The sequence below is a fragment of the Anolis sagrei genome, chromosome 7 (genome assembly GCF_037176765.1).
Source record: "Anolis sagrei isolate rAnoSag1 chromosome 7, rAnoSag1.mat, whole genome shotgun sequence".
Lineage (NCBI taxonomy): Eukaryota > Metazoa > Chordata > Lepidosauria > Squamata > Dactyloidae > Anolis > Anolis sagrei.
The window spans coordinates 16,335,725-16,357,210 of NC_090027.1; the positions used below are offsets into that span (position 1 = coordinate 16,335,725).

Sequence of the window (21,486 nt, forward strand, 5' to 3'; positions counted from 1 at the left end):
GTTTCACTTTTCTGTAAATCCCTGACTATTGGTCTTGCCGGCTGAGACTTCTGGCAGCCCCAGAAGTCGAAAATAAAACATTGTTGTGACATTTATAAAATAAATAAATGCTTATTCAGAGATGATGATGTTGTCGCAACTCAGGATAGATTCACCTTGCTCAGAACAACACCACACACCAAGGCTGTAGGTTTTGTAGTTTATTGAAGAAAAACAAAATCATAAATGTAGAAATAAGGTTGCAAAAGTTCAATAGCCAAAACAGAGTCTCAACTGCAAAGGCAGAGTTTCCAAGGTCCAAAGGCAAATAGCATGAAGTATTATCCACAAGTACTGGTCAAACAAGAATCCATGGCAGCACGAATCGTAATGTAAATATCTGATGTGCAGGATGTATTTTCATTAATTGGACCAAATTTGGCATTAATACCTGATACGCCCAAATCTGAACACTGATGGTTTGGGGGGGGGGGGGGATTGATTTTGTCATTTGGGAGTTGTAGTTGCTGGGATTCATAATTAACCTACAATCAAAGAGCATTCTGAACTCCACCAGCGATAGAATTGAACCAAACTTGGCACACAAAACTCCCACGACCAGCAGAAAATAGATCTGGACCAAACTTGGCACGAATACTCAATATGTCCAAAAGTGAACACTGGTGGTAACTGGGGAGAATAGACGGCATTTTAGAGTTGTAATTGCTGGGATTTATAGTTCGCCTACAATCAAAGAGCATTCTGAACTTCACCAGCAATGGAATTGAACCAAACTTGGCACACAGAACTCCCATGACCAACAGAAAAAATTTGAAGGGTTTGGTGAGTGTTGGCCTTGAGTTTTGGAGTTGTAGTCCACCTACATTCAGAGAGCACAGTAGACTCAAACAATGATTAATCTGGACAAAACTTGGCACAAATACTCAATATGCCCAAATGTGAACACTGATGGAGCTTGGGGAAAATTTACCTTGACATTTGGGAGTTGTAGTTGCTGGGATTTATAGTTCACCTACAATCAAAGAGCATTCTGAACCCCACCAACGATAGAATTGGGCCAAACTTCCCATGCAGAACCCCCATAGCTTGAAGAGACTTGCTGGCGTGAGCCTCCCTCCAGCCCTGCACGCTCTCCCTCGGCCACACATACACAACACACTGCCACGTGCTGAGCACACCTACTCTCCTCTCCCTGCTTGGAGTCTCAAAAACAACCTTCTCCTTGGATGAGAGGTCGGCCAATCACAGCAGAGGAGTGCGGATTTGACCTCTGTTTCCAAAAAGGAAGAGGACAGGTGGAGAGATCTTCAGACTATCAATATGTTTTCTGTTGGTCTTTGGCGACCCCCCCCCCCCCCCCCGAAACCCTCTTGCAACCCCACGGGTCCTGACCCCCAGGTTGAGAAACACTGCCATAGAATGTCAAAACAGTCCAGTAGAAGAAGGTGACAGCAACCTCATACTGAACCAATCTTGCCAAGAAAACCCAATGATATGTTGGTTTTAAGGTCATCATCAATTGGAAATTATTTAGAGACACATAACAATAACAATGGTAGCGAACTAAGCTATTCCTCTTCTTTGGGCAAGGCTGGGGATAGAACAGATTGAACGAGGGGAATCCACCTCAATGAGATCACAAAAACCGACAATTTCCAAGCCATCAATTAATTTGTAAGAAGGATTTCATCCACGATTTTCATGATCTCAGAAGAAAAAAAATATGACGGAGACCACAAGATGGTGCTATGTGATAATTGTTTAGCTGAGTCTATTTCTAGAGACTTAAGGAGCTGACTTTTACAAACTTGGCAGACCTTACATGGCTGTCTGGAACAAGAGAGTTTTGCAGGCCGCCCAATTCACAGACATGCGAGGCGTTGTATTTCTCCTCCTTCACGCACAACAATCTTCCACTAGGGCTGATGTGCCTGGCCACAGACACCTGTAGTAGGTCTGGTAATATGTGTATCACCACCTGTCAATAATCTGTTTATGAAATTGCGACATTCTTGTCTCTTATTATACCTTCTCAGTACATTGCAAGGTGTGTTTTTGTAGTGATGTGTGCATGTTACCGTATATACCTGGCATTACTAAGGTATTGTTACACTACTGTCATGCCTTCTTTCTCACCCCTTCGCCCCCCCCCTTTTTTTATTTCCTTCTCTTTCTCCCTTCTCCAGCTCTTGAGAGGGCCTACCTCACAAGATCTCCATGGCAATGTGTCCCTCTTTATGGCTCTTTCCCCCATTCACTTTGTATGCCTCACAATTCTTTCCAAGTGACATTGCTGAGGGCCACTTCACCTACCGATAGCAAGGTCAGTGACATCGCAGAAGGCCAATTCACCTAGTAATAGCCAGGCCAGTGACACTGCAGATGGACACTTCACCTAGCAACAGCAAGGCCAGTGGTACCCCCGAGGGCCACTTCACCTAGCAACAGCCAGATCAATGACACTGCAGAGAGCCATTTCACCTAGCGACAGCCAGGCCACTTCACCTAGCAACAGCCAGACCAGTGACCTCGCAGAGGGCCACCTATCAACAGCCAGATCAATGACACTGCAGAGGGCCACTTCACCTAGTGATACCAGGCCAGTGACAATGCAGAGGGCCACTTCACCTAGCAACAGCAAGGCTAGTGGTACCCCAGAGGGCCACTTCACCGAGCAACAGCCAGATCAATGGCACTGCAGAGGGCCACTTCACCTAGCGACAGACAGGCCAGTGACACCAGAGGACCACTTCATCTAGCAACAGCAAGGCTAGCACCACCACAAAGGGCCACTTCACCTAGCAACAGCCAGACCAGTGACACCGCAGAAGGCCACCTAGTAACAGCCAGATAAATGACACTGCAGAGGGCTACTTCACCTAGCGACAGCCAGACCAGTGACACCGCAGAAGGCCACCTAGTAACAGCCAGATAAATGACACTGCAGAGGGCTACTTCACCTAGCGACAGCCAGACCAGTGACACCGCAGAAGGCCACCTAGCAACAACCAGGCCAGTGGCATCGGAGAAAGCCACTTCACCTAGCAACAGCTAAACCAGTGACACCGCAGAGGGCCACTTCACCTAGCAACGGGTTTTCAACTCTAATATATTACTTCAAGCAGAGTATCCTAGACAGTTGTGAAGAAAATGGATTCGTCGCTGAGCCTGGAGCCCCAGGTCTCGGCGGTGACCAGGGGAGCCTTTGCACAGCTAAGGCTCGTGCGCCAGCTGCGCCCGTACCTTGGGAAGTCTGACTTGGCCACAGTAGTCCACACTCTGGTTACATCCCGTTTAGACTACTGCAATGCTCTCTACGTGGAGGTGCCTTTGAAGACGGCCCGGAAGCTTCAATTAGTCCAACGTGCGGCAGCCATGTTACTAACAGGGGCGGGACGTAGGGAGCATAAAACCCCCTTGTTGTACCAGCTCCACTGGCTGCCAATTTGCTACCGGGCCCAATTCAAGGTGCTGGCGTTGGCCTATAAAGCCTTAAACAGTTCTGGCCCAAGATACCTATCCGACCGCATCTCGACCTATGAGCCCACCAGGACTTTGAGATCTTCCAGGGAGGCCCTGCTCTCGATCCCGCCTGCTTCACAAGCATGGCTGGCGGGGACGAGAGATAGGGCCTTCTCGGTGGTGGTCCCTCGGCTGTGGAACACCCTTCCCATGGACATCAGACAGGCTCCTTCCCTGTTGATATTCCACAGAAAATTAAAAACCTGGTTGTTCAAGAAGACGTTCGAACAAGAAGTGCAATGATTGGTAATGACTATAGGAATGGAATAACGGAAAATGATATTGGATTGTGGTTTAGACAATGAGACGATGCTGAATGGTTTCGTAGTAATGACAATGTTTTGTATAATGCTTTTTGTATGTTTTTTGCATAATGGTTTGAGAATTGTTTTTATACTGTGTTTTGTATTTTGTTCTTCCCATGTTGTACACCGCTGTGAGTCACCCTTGGGCTGAGAACAGCGGTATAGAAGCAAAGTAAATAAATAAATAAATAAAATGTGCTATTATCCTTGTGGCTTTATAGAATTTTAATATGAATTTCATTGGCCTTTAGAAGATGCACCCTCTCTCTCTATATATATAGCCATGAAGGAACCTGATGAGATGCTCAAGTGAAGAATCAAAGCATGTTACAGCACTCTAGTTCATTCGTAGCTCTAGGGCGCCTCATCGACGAAGCCCCGCCCCCTTCTCCTTCCCTCCCTTTCTGTGACAGGGCGCCTCCTATTCTCGCGAGAGTGGAGACCAGAGCTCGGGGAGTCTCCCTCGGCGGATGTGACGTGAACGGACTTCCTTTTCCCGTGTGGAGGTGTTGCGGGAAGCGGAAAAGAGTCTGGGCTTGGCCGGCATGGCGAGCGCGCGGCGGTGCCTCCTTCTGCTCTTCCTCCTCTTCCAAGTGGCCGCCTTCGGTGCCTCGGCGCCGCTGGAGCCCGGCGGAGGAGAAGCAGCAGCAGGAGGAGGAGGAGGAACAGGCGGCGGCGCGGAGGAAGCAGAGGCGGAGGAGGCCGCAAAGGAGGGCCCAGGTCAGAGCGCGAGGAGGTGGCTCTCGGGCCATGTTTCCCCCATGTTTCCCTGCCCTTCCCCTTTCGCTTCTCATCTCATCTCTAATTACTTATTAATCGCCCTCCATCCGAGATGCTCCAGGCGATTTACACTGCAGGAATTACACAGGATAAAACGCATACATACAAATATTAAAATTAACATGAGTCAAATGCTCCAGTAAAAAGCCAGGTCTTAAGCGCCAGGACAAAACGCCCCAAGTCGCGCATGGCTCGGAAATAGGGCGGCAAGGAATTCCACAAGGCAGGGGCAGAAATAGAGAAGGCCCATCTGCGTCTGGTGCTTTCCAAGCGCACTTCTCTAGGACCCGGTATATTGAGCAGATCGCGTTGGGATGGTCGTGGCGACCTCCGATGATGGTAGAAGGAGAGGCGGTCTCTAAGATACAATGGATCCTGGCCAAATAAAGTTTTAAAGGTCAGGACCAGCATCTTATACAAACCACGATGCTCAATTGGGAGCCAGTGTAGATGCCGCAGCACTGGTGTTATATGGCATTTCATGGGCGTTTTTGTGAGTAACCTGGCTGCAGCATTCTGAACAATACGGAGCTTTCGGGTCGTAGAAATAGGAAAGCCAACATACAAGGCGTTACAATAGTCTAGCCTAGATGTGACCGTGGCATGGATGACTGTTGCCAGAGCCTCATCCGACAGGTAAGGTGCCAGTTGCCTCGCTTGTCGTAGATGGAAAAAGGCCTGTTTGCTGGCAGCAGCAACCTGAGCCTCCATCGTCAGCTGCAAATTCAAAATGACACCTAGGCTCTTAACAGTAGGCAATGGAGATAGAGCAGCATCATCAAAGGCTTCTGTTCATTTCTGTGGCTGATGAGTCCACCATGAAAGTTCATCTCATATTTATTAATATACTACGGTAGTGTGTGTGTGTGTGTTATCTATCTATATAAATAAAAATTTAATGTTCGTTTGTGGGATTAACATAACTCAAAAACCACTGGGGGAATTGACACGAAATTTGGACACAATACACGTAACAGTCCAACAAGTGTCCATCATCCCTAAAACACACACAAACCCAGCGGAACAGACTTAAAAATCCAAAAAATACACCATATATACATATACAAATACACTCATATACATATACACATGCACTCATACACATGTGTGTGTGTGTGTATATACACATGCACACATACAGATATACATGCATATACATATACACATAAACACACACATATTCATATAGACAAGAACACACATATACAAAATATGCATGTCCACATATAAACAAACAAATACACAAATATATGCACATACATATACACATGCACACAGATATACATATATACATAAACACAGAAATATTCATATAGACAAGAACTCACATATACACATTATGCATGTACACATATAAACAAACAAATACACTAATATATGCGCACACACATATACAAAATATGCATGTACACATATAAACAAACAAATACACAAATATATGCACATATACATATACACAAATATTCATATAGACAAGAACACACATATACACAATATGCATGTACACATATAAACAAATACACAAATATATGCACACACACATATACATATACACATATATGCACACACACACATATATATATACAAACATCTATACACCCACACACACATATATATGGAAACACACATATAAACACAAATAGATACGAGTTGTAGTTTACCTACTACCACAGAGCACTGTGGACTCAAACAATGATGTATCTGGGCCAAACTTAGCACAAATATTCCAAATGCCCAAATATGAACACAGATGGAGTTTGGGGGAAATTGACGTTTCCATTTGGGAGTTGTAGTTACTGGGATTTATAGTTCACCTACGATCAAAGAGCATTCTGAACCCCACGAATGATAGAATTGGGGCAAACTTCCCACACAGAACCCCCATGACCAACAGAAAATACTTAAGGCCATCCAGTCCAACTCCTTTCACCAGAGCAAGAAAACATAATCAAAGCCCTCCTGACAAAGAGCCATCCAGCCATAAATATAGATAGATATGATTCACACACACACATATATACATATATGACAGATAATAGTATCATAGATTTGAAAGAGACCCCTGAAGAAGGACAGTTATATGTTGTATATTCCCTAGTAGGCAAACCAGACAATCTCTACATCAACACTAACAAAGAAACAACAAGAAATACTGTTTACTCACAAGTATCAAGACATTACATATATTAGAAACCAACACTTTCTCATTACTTTATTTTCCAGATCACCAGACTGGGCCACAGCAACGCATGGCAGGGAATGCCTAGTCTATATAAATAAAACTGTAATGTTCGTCTGTGGGATTAACATAACTCAAGAACCACTGGACAAATTGCTACCAAAATCAAAAAGCATTCTGAACCCCAGGAATGATAGAATTGGGAGCAAACATCCCACACAGAACCGCTATGACCAATAGAAAAGGCGATCCAGTCCAACTCCCTTCACCAGGGCACGAAAATATAATCAAATACTGTATACCCACAAGCATAAAGAAATTACATATATTAGAAACCAACACTTTCTCATTACGGTACTTTATTTTCCAAATCACCAGACTGGGCCACAGCAATGCATGGCAGGGGATGGCTATATACATATATATATACACACATACCTGGCACTGCCCGGGTGACATTGAGGCCGCTGTTTACCTACTTTCTCCCTTCTCCAGCTCTGAGAGGGCCAAGGTCGTCTCCATAGCAACGAGGGTCTCTCAGTGGCTCTATTCTTCTTTCCTCCCTCATAAACGCGAAGGGCCACTTCACCTAGCAACAGGCAATGTGGTATAATCCGACCGGGAAATATCCATACGTTACAACAACCCATACATACATTGCCTTTTATATAGAGAGAGAGATTAATCATATATAAGCCATTCATGTGTCCCTTAATAGTAAAATGATTGGAAATAAATATCAGATATTCAGAAGCTTTATTCATGGAAGCTTTATCCTTTGGTATAAATAAATAGAATATTTTCCACATATTTATTATTTATTTATTTCATACACTTTTACCTCGCCCTTCTCCCCCAAGTTGGGGGGGGGGGGGACGACACTCAGGACGGCCTCACATAAGCACCATACGATGCTGTCATAATACAAATAGTCAAAAAATACATTAAAACAATTCATGAAAACAACAGATTAGTCACACCAGTTAAAACCAAGTCTGGGGATAATTCAATGTCACAGTATCCCAATCTTTCCAATGGCTGCTGTCCACTAATCGAACGCCTGGTCCCAAAGCCAATTCTTCAATATTCTTCTGAAAGAACAGGAGGGAGGTGGCTAACCTGATGTCCCTGGGGAAAGAGTTCCACAGATGAGGGGCCACTCCCGAGAAGGCCCTGCCTCTCATCCCCACCAACCGCGTTTGCGATGGTGGTGGGATCAAGAGCAGGGCCTCTCCTGAAGTTCTTAAACTCAGGGCGGACTCCAACATACAATGGCAAACATTCAATATCTCCATAAAGCAAACAAGTACCAACATTATAACTCCAGAAAAATCCTACATGTTAAAACAATATTAGAACCTAACACAAACAAATTTAATATTTAACGTGACACAGGATTTTGTTTTGTTTTGTGTGTATAAGAATGGGGTCTTTTGGATGTGGAAATGGATTAATATAGGAATTTTCACTCTTCTTGTATTTCCTTTTTGGAGAACTGGTAAATACTGAGAATGTATTTCCATTGTTTTAGGGACTCTGTCTGGCAGAAGCACATTATCAATACCTCAAATGAACAGACATACTGAACAACTGGACAGGACTAGGTCATAGTCATTGTCATGGTGGGGAAAATTTTAAAGCTGAAACAAGAATGCAACATTGAAAAACGGGGAAGATGAGCGCACATATTTTTCCCAAGATAGAAGAATAGATTAAAACATGTTTTACGTGTATTACAAGTTTGCTTTATATCCAAGATGACATCTTTAAGGTGCCACAAGACATTTCTTCACCCCCTATTATTATATTAAAATAAAGAAATCCAGGCACCCCTTAAAATACAGTATTCAGTTCCTGCCTGTGCCTTAATGGCATTTCAATAAAACGTAGTTAATAAATGTTGCATATGTTCCTAGAGTTATGAAGATGAGGTGTCAAATGGGTTGGCATGAAGTTTAAATGGCGCACCGTTCAGCATACAATGTGGAAATGGCTGCCTGTACTTTTGTGGGTATCTTTAATTTAATTTTTTTGCATTGCAGTACTCACATCACATGATGAATCCAGAACGTCCCCATCTGGAGAAACCTCAAAGACCGATCAAACTGACAGTAAGGAAAGTCAGAAATCAATTAAACCCAAAAATAGAGAACAGATTGTTCCAAGTTCTCATGTACAGAATCCAGAGCTTAGTAGACATCAGGAAAGTGGGATTTCGCAAAATAATGCCAAACCTCCCCAGGCTGATTCACATGTTACACCTGCTGCTGATAGCAACCAAAGTCATACATCTGAATTAGATTCTGTTGCCCAAAAGCCAGGTCATAAAGCGGAAGAAGGAGACGACTTGTCAAACAAAGGCCCGCCTGATGTTCCAGATTCCAAAAAAACAGATTCCAAAGATGTAAACGAAATTCCCAAAGGCCTTCAGCCTGATGTACCTGTTCCGGATCCTCTTTCCAAAAAATCAGATTCTAAAGATGGCAAGGAAACTCCCCAAAACCTTCCACCTGATGCATCTGTTCCAGATTCTAGTTCCAAAAAATCAGATCCTAAAGAAGACCAGGAAACTCCCAAAAGCCTTCCACCTGATGCATTTGTTCCAGATTCTGGTTCCAAAAAATCAGATCCTAAAGTAGACAAGAAGACTCTTGAAAATGTTCAGCCTGATGTTCCAGATTCTCTTTCCAAAAAAACAGATTCTAGTGAAGTCAAGGACACTCAGAACTTACCACTTCCAGTTGAAGATAATAAATCTGCTGCAGCTGAACCAGAAGCTCCTCCCCTAAAAGAAGATCAGAATGAAGACAACCAAAATGGGATCTTGACAAAGTTTAAGCCCCCTCAACCTGGTGAAACTGAACCAGAATTTACTCCTGAAAAGTCAGTACAAGATGGGAAATTGCCAACTGCTGTTGAAAATAACCTACCTGATACTTCTGTCTCTAAAGATGAGGATGATGAAGAGGATGGTTTGGAGGAGGATGACATGGCTGGCGATGATAAGGTGGGAGAGGAGATTGCAGGAGCTTCTCAACCTGAGAAGGAGGAAGCAAAGACCTCACCCGCTGGTCCAGCCCCTAAAAATGGATCTGAAAATAGCCATTTCTTTGCCTACTTGGTGACCACAGCTATTGTTGTTGCTGCACTATACATTGCTTATCACAATAAGAGGAAGGTAGGTGTTTTGAATTCACTTGGTGTTTCCTGTTCCCAGTATGTGTTAATTTTTGCTGTGATGACAGAAGTGAGGTTTTTTTCCCCTTTGCATATGTTTGAGGAGAGAAAAGGTGTTTTTTGTTTGTTTGTGTTTTTTTTGGCAGAATTTCATCTATATAAATAAAATGTAATGTTCGTTTGTGGGATTAACATAACTCAAAAACCACTGGATGAATTGCTGCCAAATTTGACCACAAAACACCTACTAACCCAAGGAGTGACCATCACTCAAAAAAATTGATTTTATCATTTGGGAGTTGTAGTTGCTGGGGTTTATAGTATTCTGAACTCCACCAATGATGGAATTGAACCAAATGTGGCACGTAGGACTCCCATGACCAATACAAAATACTAGAAGGGTTTGGTGGGCATTGATCTTGAGTTTGGGAGTTGTAGTTTACCTACATCCAGAGAACACTGTGGACTCAAACAACGATGGATCTGGACCAAACTTGGCACAAATATTCCATATGCCCAAATATGAACACAGATGGAGTTTGGGGGAAATAGACCTTGACATTTGGGAGTTGTAGTCACTGGGATTTATAGTTCACCTACAATTAAAGAGCATTCTGAACCCCATGAACGACAGAATTGGGGCAAACTTCCCACAACAGAACCCCCATGACCAACAGAAAATACTTAATGCCATCCAGTCCAACTCCCTTCATCCGGGCAAGAAAACGTAATCAAAGTCCTCCTGACAAAGAGCCATCCAGCCATAGATAGATAGATATGATTCACACACACAGATATAGTATCATAGATTTAAAAGGGACCTTTAAAGAAGGACAATGATATCTTGCATGTTCCAGGGTGGGCAAACCAGACACTCTCCACATAACACTGACAAAGAAACAGCAAGAAATACTGTTTACCCACAAGCAAAAAGAAATTACATATATTCTCATTACTTTATTTTCCAGATCAACAGACTGGGCCACAGCAATGTGTGGCAGGGGACAGCTAGTATTAGATAAAGCTGCTCTGAGTCGTCCGCTCCCCCCCCCCCCCCCGGGGGGGGGGGGGTTAGAAGGGCGGAGTAAAAATGCTGTAAATAAATTAAAATAAATATAAAAATGAATAAAATATTAGATAAATAGATGTACCAGACAGACTTGCATATTTTAATATAAAATGCTAGTATGCATAATTTAAACTCTGTTTATCTGCCTATTTTTTCCCTTCAAAGATCATTGCCTTTGCACTAGAAGGGAAAAAGTCCAAGGTAATCCGAAGACCAAAATCCAGTGACTATCAGCGACTAGATCAAAAGGTAAGATCCTGCATTGTAAGTTCTAAGCAGCTCTTCTGAAGACAAATGCAAGTTCCACATTGGTTTTAGTTTTACCCCATTTTATCCCAGTTGAAATGGCTTCTTACAGAAGCTTGTAATTTGAAATGTATATGTATGTAGAATATAATGCTATATATCGCTATATATTGGTTTGTGGGGCAGTCCTTCATGGCTTATAGCAATTGCTGCCTTGTTCCTGGTTTACATTACTGTATTGTATTTTTAAATAAGCACATCTAGAATAAATTTGGTTCTCTTAAACCTCCATATTATTTTACCAGATTCCTTATTTGAGAGGCACTGCCTATTTTTAAGTTTTTTGGTCAGTAGAAGTAGATTTAGTCCAAATCAGATGCTTCTTGGCTTTGATTTATTTTTGCCCAACATTCAGTTTAAAAGCTTGAGGACCTCAAGACTTTGCAAATTGTATTAATATGTATTGTTGAAGGCTTTCATGGCTGGAATCACTGGGTTGTTGTAGGCATTTTTCGGGCGATATGGCCACGTTCTAGAGGTATTTTCTCCTGACGTTTTGCCTGCATCTATGGCACGCATCCTCAGAGGTAGTCAGGTCACTAAAATACCTACAACAACCTGGTATTAATATGCATCACAACCACTGACTGCCCCAGTATAGTTTTCTAGGCTATCTGGATGATATATGGTATATTCAACTTTAGTAATAATTGGGCAGGTCATGGTGTTTGTATGGCCATTGCGAATCCAGTTGCCTCCGTTTCTAAGGACTGAATCACATAGGATTCATCTACACTACAGAATTAATGCACTTTAACTGCCCTGGTTCAATGATATCCTAGGAGATACCAGTAGTCTTTGGCAGAGAAGGCTTTACATTTATTTGTTTGTTTGTTTGTTTGTTTGCAGTATTTATGTTCCACCCTTCTCACCCCGCAGGGGACTCAAGGTGGATTACAATGTACATATACATGGCAAACATTCAATGCCATAGACACACAACATATACAGACAGACACACAGAGGCTATTTAATATTCCAGCTTTTTTATGAGAGTATTCTGGCCACCAGGGGAGCTGTCGCTTCACCATCCATTTGTGACACTGATGAAGTACTTCCTCATTCTTTGCATGCTTGCTGAAGATTTTTATGGCATCATAAATTAGCCTCCCTGACTAAGCGGTACCTACATTTCCTACTTGACAGATGCAACTGTTTTTCAGGCTGCAAAGGTTGACAGCAAGCTACACAAATTGGTTGGAAGCTCACTTTGACCCGGGCAGTCTTTGAACTCATGACTTTTTGGTCAGTAGTGATCTTAATGCAGCTGACACCTAGCCAGTTGCGCCACAGTCCCGCTTCTTACAGAACTATTAACTCTCATGATTCCATAGCAGTAAATCATGGCAGTTAAAAGTTGGACCTCTTGACCCAAAAAATTGCCCAAAATAGACCAAGAACAAACAGAACGGATTGGAGTAGCTTTATTAAATTTCTAAAAAAAGAACAATTACAAATTATTGTAAACGTAGGATAAAGAAATGTCTCGGTTAAGCTTATAGACACACACAAGGCGACACTTTTATTAGGAATTTGTGGGAAAAGAGTTAATTAACAATGGAAAATTAGTGTATGTATGTCTGTCAGATATTTTTCTTATCTTTTTTTCCCTTTCTTTCTTCTATTTTTTCCTAGTCTTTACACTTTTTCTTTATGATGTTCTCCCACTTTCGCTGTAATAAGGAAAATACCTTAGGAATGTATACGATATTTTAAATATTTGTATGTCCAATATTTCTTAGTTTTACGTTATTTACCAATAAAAATAATTAAAAACATGTTGTATCAAACTACATTAATTCTACAGTGTAGATGCACACTGTGCCTCTAACCTTTCCCAACATCAAGTATTTTTGGGTTGTTGTAGGTTTTTTCGGGCTATATGGCCATGTTCTAAAGGCATTTTCTACTGACGTTTCGCCTGCATCTATGGCAAGCATCCTCAGAGGTAGTGAGGTCTCTTTGAACTAGGAAAAAGGGTTTATATATCTGTGGAATGACCAGGGTGAGACAAAGGACTCCTGTCTGTTGGAACCAGACGTGAATGTTTCAACTGACCACCTTGATTAGCATTTGATTGCCTGGCAGTGCCTGGAGCAATCCTTTGTTGAGAGGTGATTAGATGTCCTTGTTTGTTTCCTCTCTGTTGTTGTGCTGTTGTAATTTTAGAGTTTTTTAATACTGGTAGCCAGATTTTGTTCATTTTCATTGTTTCCTCCCATCTGTTGAAATTGTCCACATGCTTGTGGATTTCAATGGCTTCTCTGTGTAGTATGACATGGTGGTTGTTGGAGTGGTCCAGCATTCCAACAGGCAGGAGTCCTTTGTCCCACCTTGGTCATTCCACAGATATATAAACCCTTTTTCCTAGTTCCAACAGTCCTCACTACCTCTGAGGATGCTTGCCATAGATGCAGGCGAAACGTCAGGAGAAAATGTCTTTAGAACATGGCCATATAGCCCGAAAAAACCTACAACAACCCAGTGATTTCGGCCATGAAAGCCTTCGACAATACATTCAAGTATTTTTGTCAAATTAAAGCTAATGTAAAGTGCTATCACTTCACTTATAATTCAGTCTTACTGAGTAATTTAAAATTCCTTCTTTTTTTTGTTTAGATCTAAGTCAAACCGAGAAGTTCCAGCCTAATGACTGGTTCAGTGTGGACTTGTCCTGAAAATGAGCCTAGAGAAACCTGAGCAGTGTTCTGCCTTTTGTAGTACAGCTTGACGCCTCTCGGCTGTGCTGAGCGGGAAGGAAGAACAGAAGTGCTCCTAATTGTGCACATGCACTTTGGTGAAATCCTCAGCTGTTTGTACCCCTTTCATGCTCTTGAGACCTGTATTGTTTTCTCCCCAATTATGACAGAAGAGACAACGAGGGACCTTACTGTATCTCTGTCCACCCATTCAAGTGATGTGAAACTTAATCGACTGTATTGACCTGAGAGTTGTACTTAGAGGGTGCCTTGTCTGTTGACCAAGCTTTAATTCTTGAGGTTCCTTGTACTGCTTTCATAGCTGATGCAGCGTGTATGAGTTGACATGAAGGAAGGCTGTGGAATGTGTATTAAAACAGCTCCTTGTTTTGATCCGTTGCACTAGTTGAAGGGTGGTTTTCTGGGCATACTTATTAGACGTCGTTCCGTCTGTAGGTGGCAATATTGAAAAATGATCTCAAGATACATCAGGACAGGCGTGGAGGAATAACCATACTCCGTGGTTTCCTTTTGTTCAGTTTCTGGCCCATTTCTGATATTTAGACCAAAGATAACATGATTGGAAGTCTACTGTTTGAAAGAATTTGGGAATATTTTGATCTGTTTTTCTCTGCCAGGCTTCTTTGGAAATAATCTTAGCAAATAAGGTCACTATCATGCAGTGTTTCTCAACCTTCCTAATGCCACGACCCTTTAATACAGTTCCTCATGTTATGGTGACCCCCAACCATAACATTATTTTCGTTGCTACTTCATAACTGTAATTTTGCTACTGTTATGAATCGTTATGTAAATATCTGCATTTTCATTCACTGGACCAAATTTGGCAGAAATACCCAATATGCCCAAATTTGAATACTGGTGGGATTGAAGGGGGTTGATTTTGTCATTTGGGAGTTGTAAGAATACTAATATTTATTTATTCGACCAGTCATATGGCCATTTCAAAATGGAACACGAGTAAAAAAACAAGGCAAAAAGGTGAGGACAGCAGCTGACCTTCTATTTATAGTCAGAATTTAATTTTCCAGGTTCTTCTTTCAGGAAATCTGATCTTTTCTTAATAGCTTTCAGAATAAAAAGGCTTACTCTGATTATGTTGGATCTTTCCTGACCTTGCAAGAGGGATGTCAGAATATCATTTCTGTTGGGGGACCTGCAGTTGGATAATATTGGATGTAAATATTTGTCTCACTGAACAGTCAATCAAAAAATGTTCGGTGTCTTCCACTGTTTGTTCTCCCCATACACAGAATCTCTCACTTCTTATTTGGGAGTTGTAGTTGTTGGGATTTACAGTTCACCTACAATCAACAATCATTCTGAACTCTACAAACGATGGAATTGAACCAAACCTGGCACACAGAACTCCCATGACCAACAGAAAATACTGGAAGGGTTTGGTGGGCACTGACCTTTAGAGTTATAGTTCACCTACATTCAGAGAGCACTGTGGACTCAGTGATGGATGTAGACCAAATTTGGCACAAATATTCAATATGCCCAAATTTGAACGTGGGTGGAGGCTGGGGAAAATAGACCTTGACATTTGGGAGTTGTAGTTGCTGGGATTTATAGTTCACCTACTGTGTTTTCTGATAGTCTTTGGCGACCCCTCTGACATCCCCTTGCAACCCCTCCAGGGGTCCCGATCCCCAGGTTGAGAAACACTGCAAATGCAATGCCCTGTTAAAGATGTTCCAAGAGTCTGGCAGTGGAGCTGAGCCTTCCTCAACCACTTGACATCATAATATTAGGATGGAAATATATCCTCTCACATCTTTTTCAGAGGCTGAACTGTTTAAGAGCACTTATTTCTTTGTATTGTCAGCTCACCATTCTACCACTAAATAGACCTTTTGTCTTCAACCCAAGTATATGATTACAGCTTGTTCACTCCAGAATCCCGATATAGGATGTCTCTTTAAGTGTGAAGGGCACTTGAGTAGTATTAGGAAGCATTGTTCACAAATGCACTGTAGAAAATGACAGTTCTGGACTGTATGTGTTGGTGTGCATGTATATGTGTTGCATAGTAACAATTTAATCTTTGTCCGAAATCTGACCCAGGTACAAATATTCTTTAAGGGCCCTATAATTCCAGTGCAAAGCAGCCTGTTTGCTTGTTGATTTAAGTGTGTGGTAGACCTGTTCAATGCATGGTTCTAAAGTGCTTACAAAACTAAAGTTCTGGTGGTGAAAATGTCAGAACTCTAATAAAACTCTCAAAATTTAATTATAAATGGCAGTTCCAAATTGGTTCTGTCATAAAAATCACCAATAATGAAATAATAATTAAATTTTGAAAGAGTTCTGACATTTTCACCACCAGAACTTTAGTTTTGTATGTACTTTAGAACCAGGCCTAGTGTGTGTTGGTTTCTTGCACGCTGCAGCTTTTCTGTTAGCCTTACTTCTACTGGGATGAGAGAATAGGAAAATTGTGAATCAGGCACAATACTGATGTCTGGTTTGTGGCCTTTGATTTTTCTGTATGTGTTTCTAATCAAATTATTAAATGAGAGACAAGACCTCTTTATGAGTGAACCCCTTTCCTCGCTGTTGAACTTTTCTGCTGTTTGTTTCAATGGTACCTACAAAAGCTAGGAATTACTTGTGACCTGGTCATAAGTGAAACAAAATGAGGCATCAGATGGGTCAGTTTTCAAATGTTTAAAAAATTAATAAAGCTTACTAGAAAGCTAGTATGTGTGGTGGATGAATGGGTGGGGTGGGTGAATTTGGTTCTTGCACTTGACTTAAAAACCTCTAAGTTACCTTCTGGAATGCCTTCTATTTCTTATAATTTTTGTGTCATTTTGAGTTTGATTTCCAGGTTAATGTTTTAAATAGCGAAAAAATTGTTCAGTGCTCTGCATTGCATTTCTGTTTTGTTTTGTTTTTGGTTTTTTACCTCAAATTGAGATGAATTGTGTTCTGTTGCTGGATAGCTTTCTTGCCAAATGTGTCTTATTTACCGTTTAGGTCCGCTCCCTTCCCTGTTTGAATCCACGAGTGTGTGTTTCTGGTTCTGTCAGCTTTAAAAGAAAGAGACACTTTAAAAGTTTAGACTTGTTTTTAATCTTTGTATGCCTTTTCCCCTGTGAAGTGAATTTAAATAAATGAATATGCCACAGTCTCTTTGGGTTCTCGAAATTCATTTTATCAATTTATTTATTTTTATTTATTAATCAATTTTATATACCGCCACTCCTCGAAGGCTCGGAGCAGTTTACAATATTTGTTGTTGTTGTTCATTCGTTCAGTCGTCTCCGACTCTTCGTGACTTCATGGACCAGCCCACGCCAGAGCTCCCTGTCGGCCATCACCACCCCCAGTTCCTTCAAGGTCAGTCCAGTCACTTCAAGGATGCCATCCATCCATCTTGCCCTTGGTCGGCCCCTCTTCCTTTTTCCTTCCACTTTCCCCAGCATAATTATCTTCTCTAGGCTTTGCTGTCTCCTCATGATGTGGCCAAAGTACTTCAACTTTGTCTCTAGTCTCCTTCCCTCCAATGAGCAGTCGGGCTTTATTTTCTGGAGGATGGACTGGTTGGATCTTCTTGCAGTCCAAGGCACTCTCAGAACTTTCCTCCAGCACCACAGCTCAAAAGCATCGATCTTCCTTCGCTCAGCCTTCCCTAAGGTCCAGCTCTCACATCCGTAGGTTACTACAGGGAATACCATGGCTTTGACTAGGCGGATCTTTGTTGCCAGTCTGATGTCTCTTTATTATTTTATCTGGACATTGCTCTCCTCCCAAGAAGGAAGCGTCTTCTGATTTCCTGGCCACAGTCTGCATCTGCAGTAATCTTTGCACCTAGAAATACAAAGTCTGTCACGGCCTCCACATTTTCTCCCTCTATTTCCCAGTTGTCAATCATTCTGATTGCCATTATCTTGGTTTTTTTGATGTTTAGCTGCAACCCAGCTTCTCACCCCGGAGGGGACTCCGGGCGGTTTACAAAAACCAAGGCACAATTCGATGCCCGCATCACATAACAGCAAAAGACAATAACATCCGTTAACAAAAACAGCAATCATGGCAGTAACAACAATTAACAGAAACAATAGTTATTATAGGCAAAACAACCATAAAACCAAGAAAAGCAATAAAACCAATACGAACTTCATTGAGGGTCAGCATTTCACAATCTCAGTTCAAGTTCCAATTCCACAATTGTCAGTCCTTTCAGTCCTATCCATCTGGCTGTCCAGATATGCGATACATTTAAAATCAAAAAAATCAATCAGCAAGATTCAAATGCCAGCCTAAATAAATACGTTTTACAAGTTCTACAAAAAGATAGTAAGTCTTGGAAAGCTCGTGTTTCTGCTGGCAAGGCATTCCACAGGTAAGGAGCCACCACCGTGAATGCTCTACACCAGAGGTCCTCAAACTAGGGCCCGGGGGCTGAATGCGGCCCTCCAAGGTCATTTACCCGGCCCTCGCTTAGGGTCAACCTAAGTGTAACAACTTGAAAGTACACAACAACAACAACAATCCTATCTCATCAGCCAAAAATAGGCCCACACTTCCCATTGAAATACTATAAATTTATATTTGTTTAAATTGTTCTTCATTTTAATTATTGTATTGTTTTAAGTGGTTTTTGCACTACAAATAAAATATGTGCACTGTGCATAGAAATTCATTCATGTTTTTTTCCAAATTATAATCCGGCTCTCCAACAGTTTGAGGGACTGCGACCTGGCCCTCTGTTTAAAAAGTTTGTGGACCCCTGCTCCACACCTAGTAGACATCAGGTGAAAGGTCCTAAAATTGGGGACTTCAAGGAGATTCTGATTGTCTGAACTGAGTGATCTCAGGGGTTTGTAGGGGTGAGGCGGTCCCTCAGGTACTCTGGCCCCAGGCCATATAAGGCCTTAAAGGTAAGAATCAGCACTTTGAAGATAATCCAGTGCTCAATCAGCAACCAGTGCAGTTGCTGCAAGATTGGAGTGATGTGGCACCTCGCTGGAGAACCTGCGAGAAGCTGGGCAGCAGCATTTTGCACTAGTTTTAAGTTTCCGGATAACCGACAAAGGCAGGCCTATGTAGAGGGCGTTACAGTAGTCCAACTTTGAGATGACTGTAGCCTGGATCACCATGGCCAGGTCGTCCCTGGACAGATAGGGAGCCAGACGCCTAGCCTGACGCAGATGGAAAAATGCGACTCTGCTCACAGCGGAGGCCTGGGGCTCCATCGTCAGCAGAGGGCCTAAAAGGACTCTCAGACTCTTTACCAAAGATGACGAGCATAATGTCACGCCATCCCGGGTAGGCAACCGGATCACTCCTCCATCTGGGCAACCCAACCAAAGGATCTCCATCTTCAATGTGATGGCCATGTATAAATATGAGGGGAAGTCCTAGGGGGGAGGGAGCAAGCTTGTTTTCTGCTGCCCTGTAGACTGGGACATGGAGCAATGGCTTCAAATTACAAGAAAGGTGATTGCATCTGAACATGAGAAAGAACTTCCTGACAGAGCTGTTCAGCAGTGGAACTCTCTGCCCTGGAGTGTGGTGGAGGCTCTTAAGCAGAGTCTGGAGCCCCCGGTGGCACAGTGGGTTAAAGCGCTGAGCTGCTGAGCTTGTTGACCGAAAGATCACAGGTTCGAATCCAGGGAGTGGCTTGCGCTTCCACTGTCAGCCCCAGCTTCTGCCAACCTAGCAGTTCAAAAACATGCAAATGTGAGTAGATCAATAGGTACAGCTTTGGTGGGAAGCTAACAGCACTCCATGAAGTCATGCCGGACACATGACCTTGGAGGTGTCTTCGGACAATGCTGGCTCTTCAGCTTAGAAATGGAGATGAGCATCACACCCCAGAGTCAGACATGACTGGACTTAATGTCAGGGGACTACCTTTACCTTTACTTTACCTTAAGGCCTTCTAGCGGACCACCCTAAGAATTGGGGGAGGGGGGCTGAAGCCCCTAAAGCCCCCCCCCCCCAGCTACATGCCTGTCTCCAGGAGATCTTGATGGTTTATAGGGGAAGATACGTTTGGACAGGTAAACTGGGCCCGACCCGTGTATCTGTAGGTTAGACTTATCTGTAGGTTAGACTAGACTTAATGTCAAGGGGAAAACCTTTACCTTTCCTAAGCAGAGGCTTGATGGCCATCTGTCAGGGGTGCTTTGAATTAAATTTTCCTGCTTCTTGGCAGAATTGGGGTTGGACTGGATGGCCCGCAAGGTGTCTTCCAACTCTATGATTCTATAATATGAACTGCCATATGTGGGAAACGAAAGTAGCAGAATATTTATTTCCAGGCATCTGCGTGATATTCCACTTTTTAAAATTTCTCTGAGTTTAAATGTCCTTTGTTCTGTGCTGAACTCCCAACTCGACGGCTTACAAGTAAGAATGTGAAATGAAATGCATGTTAATGGGAGATTTCTCACCATTCCTTTGCCCCAAGTAGTTCGCACTTGTTTACGCAGTTTCTTTCGTCCCTGCTCCTTTAACCTCCCAATAACCTGGTTAGGATGAGAGGAAGGTTAGGCTGCCAGTGAATAACTGGCCCTGACTCACCCAGTAAGCTTCATGAGTGTTCAGGGATTTCAGTCTGGGTCTTTCCAGTCCATCACTCTAACAAACACTCATCCCTCTCCCATTCAGGGCATAACCTTCCCTTGACTTTCACACTTGCTATCTGAATTGCCACCCTTAAGATGGATAGAGAGAGGCTATATATTGCATTCCCCACTTCGTTCCGTGAACTCAGGAAAGCGTGAGTAAACTCAAGGAAGGGCCTGGCATTAAGGATAGGGTTCTATCAATCTGTCGCAGCATTTTTTGGGTCGTTTTTATTACAAACAATAGTCACTTCACTTAGGCGATCCCTCGTTGGCCGAGTAGGATAGTCTTCTAGGATCAGTGTTCTGGTGGGTCCGTAGGTGACTGTGGAGCTCTATTCTTGATCTGCATCTTCTCCTGCAGTGAGGGCATTGGTTTCCAGGTGGAAGGCGGTCTCGGTTGGGGTTGGCTTGACATGCCTTCCTCTTGGCACATTTCTCTTTTTTGCCCTCCATTTGTGCCTCTTCAAATTCTGCAGCACTGCTGGTCACAGCTAACCTCCAGCTGGAGCAATCAAGGGCCAGGGCTTCCCAGTTCTCAGTGTCTATGCCAGTCCAGAGTTTTTAAGGTTGGCAAGCAAGAAGGCAAGCAAAATTTATTGATTAGTCCATTGGCCGTATCAACATTAAAAACAAAAACAGAAACGTGCACAAATAGACAATAATCACTATCCTAAGACTCCCATAATAGTGAACTAACATACATTCAAACTTGATTAAGTTAAAAGATAATTAAAAATATCATCATTAAAATGCCAAGGTAAAATTTCATACCACAAAAATTATTTTTTTTTTAAGGTTGGCTTTGGGCCCATCTTTAAATCTCTTTTCCTGTCCACCAACA

The 21,486-nt window shown here is 42.5% G+C and overlaps 1 protein-coding gene across 1 annotated transcript; it reads left to right on the forward strand.

Moving 5' to 3' along the window:
* The first annotated feature begins 4,300 nt into the window (after positions 1 to 4,300).
* On the forward strand, positions 4,301 to 17,197 carry TGOLN2 (trans-golgi network protein 2). The gene is made up of 4 exons (XM_067470693.1): positions 4,301 to 4,547; positions 8,829 to 9,964; positions 11,198 to 11,281; positions 13,958 to 17,197. The coding sequence occupies exons 1-4, from the start codon at positions 4,373 to 4,375 to the stop codon at positions 13,961 to 13,963; spliced, it is 1,401 nt and encodes a 466-aa protein (XP_067326794.1). The 5' UTR covers positions 4,301 to 4,372; the 3' UTR covers positions 13,964 to 17,197.
* Positions 17,198 to 21,486: the final 4,289 nt, after the last annotated feature.